This window comes from Leptonychotes weddellii, chromosome 13 (genome assembly GCF_054177405.1).
Source record: "Leptonychotes weddellii isolate Sample4059 chromosome 13, ASM5417740v2, whole genome shotgun sequence".
In the NCBI taxonomy this organism is placed as follows: domain Eukaryota; kingdom Metazoa; phylum Chordata; class Mammalia; order Carnivora; family Phocidae; genus Leptonychotes; species Leptonychotes weddellii.
The window spans coordinates 16205436-16220281 of record NC_138381.1 but is presented as its reverse complement, the minus strand read 5'-3'; the positions used below and the strand labels follow the sequence as shown (position 1 = coordinate 16220281).

At 44.9% G+C, this 14846-nt stretch overlaps 1 protein-coding gene and 1 long non-coding RNA gene across 4 annotated transcripts in view; one reads left to right on the top strand and one right to left on the bottom strand.

Moving 5' to 3' along the window:
* The window catches only part of NARS1 (asparaginyl-tRNA synthetase 1), a 15894-nt gene extending 13879 nt beyond the window's left edge, over positions 1-2015 (bottom strand). The window contains exons 1-2 of one of the 2 annotated variants that reach the window (XM_081801125.1): positions 1856-2015; positions 739-821 (exon numbers count right to left, since the gene is read on the bottom strand). In XM_081801125.1, coding sequence (XP_081657251.1) covers positions 739-821; positions 1856-1898 — 126 coding nt within the window. In that variant the 5' untranslated portion in view covers positions 1899-2015. The remainder of the gene's footprint in view (positions 1-738; positions 822-1855) is intronic. The other variant, XM_081801126.1, reaches the window with a different exon arrangement.
* Positions 2016-4439: 2424 nt separating this feature from the next.
* LOC115942203 (uncharacterized) overlaps positions 4440-14846 on the top strand; it is a 95202-nt gene continuing 84795 nt past the window's right edge. The window contains exon 1 of one of the 2 annotated variants that reach the window (XR_014139577.1): positions 4440-4711. This is a non-coding gene — a long non-coding RNA (uncharacterized LOC115942203). The remainder of the gene's footprint in view (positions 4712-14846) is intronic. The other variant, XR_014139576.1, reaches the window with a different exon arrangement.

The window sequence follows — 14846 nt, the reverse complement described above, 5'->3', positions numbered from 1 at the left end:
TAAAAATTAAAAGGTAAGACTCAGCTTCCCCCAGTCCCACTAAGTTCATGCCCAGATTTCTTCTTCCTTTTTTAAAAAGAAATTTTATTTATTTACGTGACAGAGAGAGAGCACAAGCAGGGTAGTGGCAGAGGGAGAGGGAGAAGCAGGCTTCCCGCTGAGCAGGGAGCCTGAACACAAGGGGCTCGATCCCAGGACCCTGGGATCATGACCTGAGCTGAAGGCAGATGCTTAACCGACTGAGCCAGCCAGGCGCCCCTGCCCAGATTTCTTCTAAATGGACTCCTAAGAGGCCTCTTGGTGAATTTACCACTAGAATCCGGATGTGATCCTGAGCCTTGAGATTCAAAGACCTAATTTATATCAGTACACTAAGAACGGACCCATTTCTCAGAGCAGACACTCAGTAACTCCTGAGTCTGGAGCTTGAAGACAGAATGCTAATTTACCAATGTACTATTATTTCTCAGGATCTAAAATCCTCAAGTGAGTTTAGCATATTCTCTCTTAGCATGATAAGGAAGAAAAGAAGACACCTTTTAAAAATATTCAAATTTATGTTTAGACTTGTTCATCCAAACTCTTAAAGCTACATAGCTGTATATATTCCTCATTTTCTCTTTTCTGAAAATTCTCTTCAAAATCTAGTGCCTGAAATAAAGTTATTGGTGAGTCACATGTTAATAGACACGAGTCATTAACAAATGTAGTCATTTTGCGAACGAGAAGAGACGCTACCTTTAGGCCGGTTTTAAAAGGTTTCTCCTTGGTTCCATCACCGGTAGCATCATTTCCCTCTCGATCGGAGACATAGAGCTCTGCTGTTTTACAAAAGGAGAGTAAGTTACTCATTTGGCCAGTAATTATTAGTCACTTCATACTGCAACTATTTTATCCATTCTTTATTTTTGTAAACAGAACAAGCCATCTGATTAGTAAAAATTACCACAGTCCAAAAGAAACTATATCATGATTACTTTCCCACGCCTATTTCAGTGACATCTATCACATAAAAACATACTAGTTACAAATCTGGCTTTTCAAAACGCACTTTGATGATTTTAATTTGTGATACTGCTTCCGGCTACTTGATAAAGGCTTTGAAGGTGGCCAGACCAGACTGGAATCTTGGATGTTGTACCTTAAAAAGCCTGGGTGACCCTCAAGAATTCACTTAACCTTTCTGACGTTATTTGTCTACGAAGTGAGGGGAAAAAAACAATACCCATCTTGAATGGCTGTACTGAGGACGACATTAAGTAACACATACAAATCAGATATCCCAGTGAGAGTGCACCGATGTCAAATAAATACCAGTTCCTTCTGATCTTTAAAGGAAATGAAGCTCTGAGCTTAACGAATTGCAGAAGGCCTTACAACTAATTAAGTGTGAACACTGACATCAATCCTGGTCCCTTTTTCCCTTTTTCTATTGCACCATACGGTCTCCCTGGAAATCTCAATATAAATGAGGATGTGTGAAAGCGAATTAGAATTCACGAGTCCTTTCCGGACGATCACTTTGAAGAGCTTACATATTTGGGGGCTACTCTGACGTCTCATAGTGCCTCGCGGGGTCTAAGTCTCAGCTGAATCACCAGATTGTTCGCAGTGGGGCAGGGCGAGGAGCGGCCGCCATCCCAGTCCCCGGAAACAGGGGGCCCCCGAGCGGGGAAAAACCCCACCCAGCGAGTCGGGGTCCAGCTGGGGTCCAGGCCCCTCCCCCCGCTCCTAGCTTTTACGTGCAGAGGTGGACCGCCCACTGGAAGCCAGGCCACCGGCCGCAGCTCGGTTCCTGCCCCACGTAGGGGCACCGGCACACTTACACAGCCCGGGATCTCCGGGCTTCACTCACCTAGTACCATCCCCGCGGTCGGCCCGGTCACCTCCAAGGACATCGTCTCCAAGACTCTGCCGCCCTGTCACCCCAACGTGCACCGGCGGCTTCCTCGACTAGGACGTTGCATCAGAACTTCATGCATAGGTCGCTCCAGTGAGTCACCCAAGCGTCGCGTAGCCATTGGTTACAGGAGGATTACGGTAAGTGGGCGGGTGTCACTGCTGCAGCCATCTTTGAGCCGGACAGAGGCAACTTCCGGGTCCGCCGCCCCGCCCCCACGCGCTCGGGCTTCCCCGGGCCGGGCTCCCCGGGACTCCGTGGCCGCCTAGACCCGGAAGGGGCTGCAGTCTCTGCTCTCGGTCCTCACCTCCCTACTTTCCCTGCTGAGTCTCCAATTCCGCCCCCAGCTGTAGGTGCGCTGGGGCCCTTTTGGAATCGAGACCAAAAATTTCGTTCCTTATCCCCAAATGTTGGAATGCTTGTGGAATTAATGTCATCATCAAATGTATTGAGCACCAGCCACGGGGGTGGGGGGGAGTGTTAGGGGCATAAGAATAGTCCTATCTCATGTGCATTGCCTGTTGTGAAATATCAAGGCCATTTAACTTTGTAACTTAAATGGATGAGGAGCAGTACTTCTGTATTTATGATTTGGATTATTGGTATTTTTATTTAAAGTTACAATGATCGCTGTTAGGGAGGCCATAATAATGTGGAAAGAACTAGGGCTTCAAACCCGGTCGGAATTCTGGTTCTGCCTTTTACTAACTGTGCTTTGGGATAGATTACTTAACCTAAGCTTCAATTTCCCTATTTATGAAGGATGATGTAAATTCACTGTCCAGCACATGATAGATACTAAATAAAGGGTAGCTAACATTATCATTCTCCGTTGAGTGGAATACCAGAGTTTGTCCTTGAGTCAAAGGAAAACTTATATGTTATGAAAGAAACTAAAAATAACTCCATACATAGGTTCAGACTCTGGAGAATATGAACCAAATACTTTCTTCCAGAGTATTTCACCCAATTTGATGGACTTCCCTTTTTTCCTCTTTGCTAACTTTTTGTGTTTTCTCACACACATAATCGTTAACTGTTGCTGCAAAGCAAATTACCCCAAACTTTGGAGCTTAAGACAACGAACATTCATTACTTCAGTTTCTGAAAGTGAGGAATCCAGGGGTGGCTTTGCTGGGGATTCGGTCTCAGGGTCTCCTGAATCAAGCTGTGGGCAGGGGCTACAGTCTTCTGAACCTTGGCTAGGTGAGGATCTGCTACCAGGCTCACTCATAGGGCTGGCAGAAGGCCTAGGTTCTTTGTGGGGCGGGCTCCCCATAGCGCTTCTAATGACGGGATAGCTGACATCTCCCAAAGCAAGTGATCAGAGAGAAAGAAAGCTCTATTAGTTACCTATTGTATAATAAATGACCCCCAAACTTCAAGCAACATTTGGCTTCTCGTGTTGTCTGTGGACCAGGAATCTGGGGACTCTGGCTCTGGGTCTCTCAAAAGGCTGCTATCCAGGTGTCAGCTGGGACTGCAGGCATCATACTTTTAAGATTCTTAAGTGTCACCGGGGATAGATCCTCTATCACGCTCACTCAGCTGAGTGTTGGCCTCAGTTCTTTGCCACGTGGGCCTCTCCATCAGGCAGCTAGCTTCATCAGAGCAAGCAAACAAGATGGAGGCCACAGTCATTTGTAGCCTACTCTCAGAAGTGACATCCCTAACTTTCACCATATTCTGCTTATTTGAATCCCGTCACCTGGTCCAGCCTACACGCAAAGAAAGGGTTTTACACCAGGGCATGACTATTAGGAGGTGAGGTCGAGGTGGCCAGCTTAGAAAGCTGCCTTCCACTTCGACCAACACCCAAGATGCAGTTCCTCTTGTAACCCGATTAGTGAGGTGACATTTCATCATTTATACTTATTCTATTGGTCACACAGACCAACCATAGTACAACACGGGAGAGGGCTACACAAGGGGGTGAATACCAGGTGGTGGAGCTCAGTGGGAACCATCTTAGGGGTTGCCTGCCACAGGCCAGCTGGATGAATTTCTCCTCTTCACCCTGCCCTGGGCTCCCAGAGGCTGACTAATGGGGACCGCATCAACGTGCTGTCTTCTGGTCAGATACAGCTAGCGGGGAGCACAGGCAGGAGAGCAAGAGGGAGGATAGTAAGATTGGGGTATTTACTCGCCCGGCTCCTTTGCCGCAAGCTGGCTGCATGTGGCTCCAGTCAGGTGGCACTAAGAAACTGTCATTGGACTGCCCTTCATGCACTAAGTGTTTGGCCGACAGTCTCATTTAGTCCAACCTCCCTCCAGAAGCAGAGCTTTCCTTGCAGTATCACCGAAAGGGTCACTTCCAAGAACAAACCGGATGAGTGAAATGAAATGAAAATGAATGGCATTGCTCTTCTGTCTGCTCATCCGACTCTGGCCAGCTGGGGGCGCCCCCTTCTCGTGGTCCTCGACTGTCCGTCTCTGCGCCACTCAGGGATGTCCCAGTCTGGGTTGACACCCATTTCTCTCCAGGCACCAGATGCGAGTCGCTATCCTAAGGGTGTAATGGCCCTCATGGGCCACCGTAGCCGACTGCTTGTTTGAGCTCAGGGCGCGCGACGCCGGCGGCGCCATGTTGTCTCCGGCCATTTCTGCCTCTCGCGCACCTGGTCCTGCTTCGCGCCTCCCCCCATCACCTCGAGGTGTGGGAGGAAGCTCTCGGCCTCGCTGCTGTCGCGGGACCGCTGCTTTTCGGGCACCATTTCGGAGCAAACCCGCAAGTGTTTGTAGTGTCCTCTCGTGCACCTAGCGATTTGCTCCTCAAAAGAGTCTCCGGAGAGAGAAGAGGCAAACATCACTGTAAGCACCCCTGAGGCTCCTTTACTGATCCCCAGGCGGGGAACGGGGGCAGGGTGGGGGGAGGGGAGGCCCGGGGTTCTGGTAATTAGCGAGTCGTCCAGCAATCCAAAATTCTCCGTCCTGTTTAAAACCGGCTTGAAACTGCAAACAAAAAGTGGGAGTTACTACGATGAAATTCTTCAGTTTAAGGAATCGTAAACGTAACTTTCCTTTTCATGGTAAAGTTTAAGCACTTAGGTTTGCTCGTTAGTTTATTTCAGTGATTTCCAGCTCCTTCATGTTTGTGAACTGCTCGTTTATAAGCACCTAATCTATACTCTCTCCCTTAAAAAAGAAAAAAGTGAAGTCATTATAAAGTCCTGCTAGATGCTTCCCTGTAAGGAGGTGAATAATGACAACTCTGTACCTGGGGCTCTAAAGCCAGCTGCGTACATAGGATACCAGACTCTTCAGTTCTGCTTCTCTGACCCTGACCAGGTTCCTTCACCTCCATGAGCCACATTTTTCCACTGTAAAATGATAATCTTCTGGAAAGGTTGTTGTGAGGTTGATATGAGATCAAGTATATATGCCTAGTATATACTTGGCATCCAGTAAGCCTTCTGGTTAGGGTAGAAATGGTATTAATAATCATTGTTAATCTCTTGTTTCATGATTCTACGTGAATCAAATCTTCAAGCCTTGGACCAGACTGCTGAGGGTTGTTGGTAGACCTGCCCCATTTCCACCTTCACCCACTCCCTCTTCACTTCCTGAAAGTCTCAGGAATTCGGGATTCAGCATGTCTCAGAATCTGCAGATCCTTCTCACTGCCCCACCTCTCAGCAAATGATCTGGTTCTTGCTTCAAACTGTTAAATAGGAGCTCTCTGCTTGTCCTCCTTTACTTCCCTCAAACTTCCCTATTCAACACCTATGCTTTCCTTCTAGGACAATGCATGTAGTATCCTCTCTCCTGACAGCTCCTCTGGGGTCTCCTGGATCTCCACAGCTCCCCAAGCTAATCTCCATTCCAGCCCAGGAAAACACTTAAAAAATAAACCCAACCATTGCATTTTCCAGTTGGCAACCTTCCATGATTTCCTTTTGCTCTCAGGATCCACCCCAATGCCCATACAGAATCACCAGGCTGGAATAGCCTTTAAGAAAGGTGAAGACGGGGTGCCTGGGTGGCTCAGTCGTTAAGCGTCTGCCTTCGGCTCAGGTCATGATCCCAGGGTCCTGGGATCGAGCCCCGCATCGGGCTCCCGGCTCGGCGGGAAGTCTGCTTCTCCCTCTCCCACTCCCCCTGCTTGTGTTCCCTCTCTCGCTGTCTCTCTCTCTCTGTCAAACAAATAAATAAAATCTTAAAAAAAAAAAAAGGTGAAGACAGTAAAATGGAGAAGAAGCTGGGTACACAAGCAGAATTGTGTTCTCTGAAAGCAATGAGGAAGAACTAATCTCTAGGTTAGTTTGAAGAACGATCACTCTGTCCATTTGGCAGGAGCTGGGGCCCTAGTGAGTCTCCATGGAGTCTCAGGCCCAGCTGATGATTTCTTAGTTTATCAGCGTTTTTATTTTGTTTTGTTTTTTTCTGTAGGAGCAGGTCGTAAAAGTATTTTCACGCCAAGCCACAAAATCCTGAGAAATATCCCAAGTCTTACCCAAATCCAGTCAATTTAAAAAAAACTCTTCTGGGTCCACATTTATTCAAGATGTTTGCTGTGATGAAGTCTTGATGCAAGTTTTTCAGAAACTTGAACCAAAATTCTCCCTTTAAAAATAGTCCATTGTGGGGGCACCTGGGTGGCTCAGATGGTTGAGTGTCTGCCTTCGGCTCAGGTCATGATCCCAGGGTCCTGGGATCGAGCCCCACATTGGGCTCCTGGCTCGGCGGGGAGTCTGCTTCTCCCTCTTCCTTTGCTTCTCCCACTGCTCATGCTCTCTCTCTATATATATCTCTGTGTCTCAAATGAATAAATAAAATCTTTAAAAAAAAAATAGTCCATTGTGTTACCTTTATTAAACTCTCCAATAAGCATAAATTTCTGTGTTGATCACATAGAATTTATTTTTTTTTAGCAGTTGAGATTTTTTTAAAGATTTTATTAATTTATTTGACAGAGAGAGATACAGCGAGAGAGGGAACACAAGCAGGGGAAGTGGAAGAGGGAGCAGCAGGCTTCCCACTGAGCAGGGAGCCCGATGCGGGGCTCGATCCCAGGACCCTGGGATCGTGACCTGAGCCGAAGGCAGACGCTTAACGACTGAGCCACCCAGGCGCCCCTGATCACGTAGAATTTAAATAAGGAAGCTGAAGATACGTGGGAGTCCCAAAGCTGATGGTAACTGGAATCCTCCTACAGGATTTCCATAGATTGGCTTATTCATTACACAGTTTAGCTAAGCAGAACCATTTTATAATGAAACTGCAAGATGATTCCCAGTCAGCAAATCGACCTGAGACAGAGCAGGGACTCCCGTTTGGCCTCTTGTCAATTTCTATGGTGTAGAGAGCACAAGAGCCTGATTCAGTATCCTAATTCTTTGGGGACCACAAAAGGACCCCAGGGATCTTTCACCCGCTCTGGGAGAGGGTCTAGGACCCATTGGGGCAGCTGGACACAATCCCTTCATGGCTGCTTCAATGTCCCTGGGCTAAGTAAGTCTGCCTCCAGTGTCCTGGGATTCCCACTACTCTTATTCAGTCAGTGCTTTTCCCTCTTCCCTTCCTTCCCAATTTCCTTCCCTTCTCCTTTAACCTCCCTCTTCTTTTCCAGGCTCCTTCCCCTCCTTATACTCTGTGGGGGCCCCTACCAGACAGCTACAGCTTAGCTCCTCTCAGCCTGTAACTAACCAGCAGAGGTGGGAGAGGCCTGCCTCACACCGTGTAGACCTTGGTCAAACTGTTGCCCCCTGATGGGGACTAGTGACCATGGTGGAGGTATACTTATGATAGCCATAGGAAACTTTATGTTTTCTCTTTATCCTTCTCTTATTCCCTGGTTCTGAGTTGCCTGAATAGACACCCAAGAAAAAGGAGGGTTGAAATGGCCACACACACACACAGTTCCTTCTTTCAGCTCCCTCCTCCCCCCACTGCCCCTTTCAACCTGGAGACTCCCTGTCTTGTTACCCTCTTTAAAGTTCCTGGGTGCTTCTCAATCCTTTGTCCCCATCTGTGGGGAGAGGAGCAGGGTGGGCTTTTTTGTCAAGAATTTGTCACCAGGTTAGGTCTCATTGTCCTGTGAAGACCCCCTAAATAGTACATGGGCACAAGCTCTCTCTGACCCTAAAATCTGTTTTCTCTCTTTCTGCCTGTCTGGTTAGCCACCTTATTAATTATTTTTCAGCCCAAAGGAAGTTCGGGTTGAGATTGAGCAGGACATGGACTTGGTGTGAGATTGAGGAAATTGAGGAGATTGCTGGGACACACATTTCAGAACTGCTGGATCCCCTCCATTCTCTATGCTTGCTTGTCTCTCTCTTATACACAGCCTTTATTCCCATAGTAACCGGGACTGGGCATGTATCCGTAAGATGCTGGATCCTGGAAGCCCCACCCAGCTTACTTCTTTGATAGTAGCACACCAGATTTATTTGTAAATATGGGAAATGCTCAGAGGATTCCAAAAGACTTCCTCTTCCTCTTGGGTTGCATTCTTAATAATTGGACCAATTCAAATTAAATGCCCTGAAAAAAAAGAAATTAGTTTTCTTTTGTAGCTTGGCTTGGCCCCAGTACACTTTGGGTGATCAAAAGAAATGGCCACCAAATGGGTCCCTTAACTTTAATTCTATTTTACAGTTGCATCTGTTCGGTAAATGGTCTCAAAAGTGGGGAGAGATCCTTTACATACAGGCCTTTACAAAACTGTACCAAGACCCAGGCGGGCAGGACTCCTGGGGTATATGTGTGGCCTCCATCTCTACCCCAACTCCAAAGAATTCAGAGCGAGATTTGCTCATGGATCTTCTCGTCCAGCCACTGCCAGACTGTCTCCATTCAGAATCTCCTTTTCAGGTCCCAGCTGGCTCCCCTCAGCCTCCTGCTCCAACACTCCCTTCAGCCCCTAAACCCCCACTTTACCCTAGTCAGGCTCCTGAAGCACCAGAACCGCCCAAACTGGAGCCCCCAGCACTATCCCCAATGGGATCCCAGCCAGGCTCCAAGCTAGTTCCCTCCTCTACCTCACCACCACGTCAGGGTCTCTTTCCCCTACAGGAGGTGGTTAATGAGAATGGGGCAAGTACTAGAGTACGTGTCCCTTTCTCTGTGAGACACCTAGGGATATGCAAAGAAAGGTTTGGTAGATTTTCAGAAAATCCTGGTAAGTTTAGGGATGAGTTTGTCAGATTAGTGCTGATGTTCTCACTGACCTGGCAGGACGTCAGTGTCCTATTGACCAAACTAGAATGAGGCATTGTATTGCTTGTTTGTCCGAAGGGATTAAAAGGTGTATGATAAAACTTGCAAATGAGGACAAGGTTAGAGAAATTACTCATGGGAAGGATGGGAACCTGGCGGTCTCTGAGCTGGGTAACAGAGACATTGAGAAAGGATGCTGACCCAGAGCTAGAGTGCGCAGAACCAAGGGTATTGCTGTGTGTGTATTACACAGTCGGCTCCAAATGTTAGGAGAAAAGTACAAAAGTGGGAGGCTGGCCCTTGGGCTCCACTGTCAAACTTGGTGGAGAAGGCCTTCAGGGTCTATAATAACAGAGGCAGAGTCTGGTAGGGGTACCCCACAGAATAGTTCTTGGTCCCAAAACACCCCATTTCCAGAGCCAGTACGTCTCATATGAACCCAGTCCTCTGCATCCCCCCAGCACCCGTTAACCTGACCACCACAAAACGTTTTAATCCATCAGCCCTGACCTGGTAAACCAGTGTTACCCACACGTAACACCTCTTATGCTCCTTGCAGGACCCCCATCTGTAACCAGACAAGAGGAACCTGCCCACCAAAAGGTGTAGTTAACCCCATGCCGGATCCCTGTTCCCCCTTATGTGCACTATGACCAACTGCAGTTCAGACACGCCATGAGATCTGGAAGATATGGCCATGGTGGCGTAGTTACCCGGCCTGTTACACAGGGTCACAGGTGTCCTGGACTGCCAACACTGAAAACCAGAGAGACAAATACAAGTACTCCTTGTGGCAGCCCCCTAACACCCACCCTACCCAGGACTCTTATGTCTAGCTAAGGGAGTAATGTTCCTGGAAGGGGTAGATGGGAAGGGGATAGTGGTTCAGTCCCTTGATATTAACCATACTAGAGGTGATCAGACTGTGGAATATATTGCACCCCCCTCCCCACCCCGAGGATATTAAAGTATTCTCCAATAACCCCCAGAGCACTCAGCTATCACCATGAAGGTCCAGATGAGCAGTGTGTCTGCTGATTGCCAGGATAGTTACCTTGGTTGGTTCCTTGATGCGACTGGCTGGGTAATTAATTTACAACAGTGCAGTCAGATACTGTGTCCATGGTAGTGGCTGAAACAGGACAGGATTTTAAAGTCATACAAAAATCATTAGATTCTCTGGCTTCTGTGGTTGGTCTTAGATCACCGGTTAGCCTTGGATTATTTACTAGCTGAACAAGGAGGAATAGGTGCTATTGCAAATACATCTTGTTGCTTCAGTAATGTTTCTGGAGAGGTGGAACCAAAGGCTGACATCGTCCTCCAACAGGCTACAAAATTTTAACAACCCCATTGCCCAAACCACCTGGGACTCCAGTAGAGGGTACCTACCAAATGGTGCTTGGTTCTTGCCTTTCATTGGACCCTTAGTGGCCATTTTATTGCTGTTACTGTTGGGGCCCTGGGTTTTTAAGCTTCTGGAAGTTTGTGTCTTCCAGGCTTCAGTAATTCCAAGTCAAGATCATGGTGGTGCTAGGATTCCAACCTACACCATTACAGGAGGATCCCTGTTCTTATAAATCATTAGAACAGTCAGCGAGACCCCTCCAGGGTGGGGAAGGAACAGGAGCCCCCACTCATCAGGAAGCAGGTTCTGAAGATGAGACAGAGGAGGGACTGGACTGGGGTCCCCTCAACCCTGACCACAAAATCCAGCGTTCCTTGACCACCTCCATAAGGAAAAAAAAAAAGACGAAAACTCTATGCCTCTTGAGTAGTTTATCTTGCAGGAGTGCAGTGGGAAGATGCTTACTGAAAGGAAGATGCTGACTACAAAGACCAGGCCACGCCAGTCTGCACCTAGATGGACCCCAGGGCTGACTTTCTCCCTCATTATAATAAAAATCCCGCCCAGGGGTAGAGATTTAACATGCTTATTAGACATGTCCTGCCTAAGAAGCAAGACCTTTAAGTGCTGAGAGCTGAAAATTCCCCACCTCTCCGTGTTCATATGTCACCCTTTTCCTGCCTCAGTCTCTTTAAAAGCTCTCCCTGACCTCTCTTCAGGGAGCCAGCCTGAAAAACCTCAGGGCTCTTCCCTTTGTGCTGCTGTCTCCCTTGTGCTGGGGCAGAAGCCCCAGTAAAGCCTTGCCTGGAACTCCCATTTGGCTTCTTGTCAGTTTCTGTTGTTGAGCCCAAGGGCCCCCTCTGGTATCAGACCTCTGTTTTATAAGGTTGATTCTCAGCACCTGGGAGAATTGATTCCTGATGAGAAATGCTGGAGTAAAGGACTCTCCCATGTTGGCTTCACAGGCCAAATCCGGTATCTTTCATTCTCAAGTGAAAAAGAAACAGGGAGGCATTCCAGGGCTGTGACCACATTTCCAGAATGGTTGCTGTTGTTTAATAGCATCAGGGGCCAAAGGAGCATTAATAATCACTCCCAACTGGAGATCATAAGCAAGTTATCCAGAGTGAGTGACATATCCTGAATTTGGCAGGAGCACCCTGGGCTTTTAACCACAAAGCTTGGTCAGGAGGTTTGGATTTCTTTCCATGTTAGATCCCTTTCCTCTTATATTTATTGTCAATAAATGCATTCTAATTTTATTCAAGTTTTGAGGCCAAATTCCTGATGATTGAAAAACTGAGGGTTATTTCTTCCTAAGCATCTTACTTACTGAGGTCATCTTAGCTGATAATTGATTCGGCAGCATAGAGGCAAATCTACACTGGTCTTTGGTGGTGGTGTTTTTTTTTTTTAACATACAAACCATATTTAGTTTAAAATTATTTATTATATATAATATATATATTGGTCTCTGAATCTGGCACATTTTTTCAATTTTATTGGAACTTCTGCTTATTTTCCATGACCTTAAGATGTTACCCAGACTCTTCTGAGGGCTAGGACAACATTTGCATATAAATGGCCTAACAAAACACACCTCTCAGTGGGTAACCATCTCTTGGGATTCTCAGTCATCCAGGAGGGCAGAGTAAAGAGCTCAGGGTTTCTGGTCTAGTGGGAAATGTGTAGGCTAGGGAGATTCTCATTTTGAGAGGCTATGTAGCGTAAGCAGGAAAAATATGAACTCCAACTACTGTTCTTTGGCTTAAAAAGAATTTTGATTTTTTAATTTCATTTTTGGAATAGGTAAAATATTAATACTGTTCAAAACTTTATAAACTTTATGAATGAAAAGATAATTCCATTTTTAAAGTCACTTATTTCCTTTTTTTTTTTTTTTCTCACTTAAATTCAAGTTGGTTAACATATAGTGTTAACATCAGGAGTAGAATTTAGTGATTCATCACTTACATATGACACCCAGTGCTCATCCCAACTTCTTTCTTTCTTTAAAACAGCTTCTTTTGAAATACAAATGATATATAACAAACTGCACATATTTAAAGTGTGCAGTTTGGTATGTTTTAGCATATTGATATGCCTGTCAAACCATCACCACAGTCAAGATAGCATATTCCTCACCCCAAACAGCTTTCTCATGCTCCTTTGTATTCCTCCTCATACGTTTCCCTAATGACTAATAATGTTGAGCATCTCTTCATGTGTTATTTTGCCATATGTATATCTTCATTTTTTATAGTTTTATTATGTAATTGATATACAGCACTAAGTTAATGATTTCACTTATGTATATCGTGAAACGCTTACCACGTAAGTTTAATTAACATCCATCATTTTATATAGATACAAAGTAAAAGAAAAAAATTCTTTTCCTCATGATGAGTACTCTTAGGATTTCCTCTCTAAACACTTTCATGTATATCATACAGCAGTGTAAACTACAGTCTTCATGTTGTACGTGACATTCCTTGTACTTACTTGTAACTGGAAGTTGTATCTTTACACATCCTTCATTCATCTCCCCTCCCGCCCTGTACCCACCTGCGGTAACCACAAATCTGGTTTCTTTTTCTATGACTTTGGGTTTTTTGTTTGTTATTAGATTCCACATATAAATGAGATCATACAGTTTTATCTTTCTCTGACTTATTTAACTTAGCATGATGCCCTCGAGGTCTATCCAAATGGCAGGACTTCCACATTTTTTATGGATAAATAATATTCCTTTGTGTATATGTATACGCACACTACACCACAACTGCTTTATCCATTCATCCATCAGTGGACACTTAGATTATTTCTATGTCTTGGCTATTATAAATAATGCTCTTATGAACATGTGGGTACAGATATCTCTTTGATGTCGTGCTTTTGTTTCCTTCTGATATATATTCAGAAGTGGGATTGTGGGATCATACAGTAGTTCTACTTTTAATTTTTTGAGGATCCTCTATGTTGTTTTCCACGGTGGCTGCATCATTTTACAATCCTGCCATCATTTACCAACCCCACGAGTGCACAAAGTTTCCCTTTTCTTCACGTATACACCAGCATTTGTTATCTCTTGTCTTTTTGATGGCAGTCATTCTAACAGGCAAGAGGGGATACCTCATTGTGGGTTTAAAATGCGTTTCCCTGATTAGGGATGTTGAGCATCTTTTAATGTACCTGTTGGCCATTTGTATGTTTTCATTGGACAAATGTCTACTCCAGTCCTTTGCCCATTTTTAAATTATATTATTATTTTTTAATATTGAGTTTATGAGTTCCCTGTATATTTTGGGTATTGACCCCTTATCCAGATACATCTGTGATTTGCATTTTGATTCTGCAAGTTGTCTTTTTATTTTGTTGATTTTGTTTACTTGTTTTTGCTCTTCAGAAGCTTTTTAGTTTGATGTAGTCCCCCTTGTTTATTTTTTAGTTTATTGCTTATGTTTTAGGTGTCATATCCAAAAAATTATTGCCAAGACCCATGTCAAGGAGTTTTTTCCTATGTTTTTTTCTAGGATTGTTATGGTTTCATATCTTACATTAAGGTCTTTCATCCATTTTGGGTTAATTTCTGAGTGGTGTAAGATAGAGGTCTAGTGTCATTGTTTTATACATGGATATCCAGTTTTCACAGCACCATTTAATGAAGAGACCATCTTTTTCATTGAGTATTCTTGGCTCCCTAGTCAAATTCTAGTTGGCTGCATATGTTGGGATTTACTTGTGGGCTCTCAGTTCTGTTCTATTGGTCTATGTGTCTGTTTTTATGCTGGTATCATACTGTTTTTGATTAGCATTATAGTATAACTTGAAATTAGGAAGTGTGATGCCTCCTGCTTTGTCCTTTCTTAGGATCACTTTGGCTACTTGGGGTCTTTTGTGGTTCCCTATAAATTTTAGAATTGTTTTTTCTACTTCTGTAAAAAATGCTATTGGAATCTTGATGTGGATTTCATTGAATCTGCAGATAGCTTTTGGTAGTGTAGACATTTAAAAAAATATTAATTTCTCCAACCCATGAGCACAGGATACCTTTCCATTTATTTGTCTCTTCTTCAGTTTCTTTCATCAATGCCTTGTAGTTTTCAGAGTAGAGATCTTTTACATCCTTGGTTAAATTTATTCCTAAGTATTTATTGTTTTTGATACTATTGTAAATGGGGTGGTTTTCTTTATTTCGTTTTTGGAGTTATTTGTTGTTAGTATATATAAATGCTACTTTTGGGGCGCCTGGGTGGCTCAGTTGGTTAAGCGACTGCCTTCGGCTCAGGTCATGATCCTGGAGTCCCGGGATCGAGTCCCGCATCGGGCTCCCTGCTCGGCAGGGAGTCTGCTTCTCCCTCTGACCCTCCTCCCTCTCATGCTCTCTGTATCTCATTCTCTCTGTCTCAAATAAATAAATAAAATCTTTTAAAAAAAAAA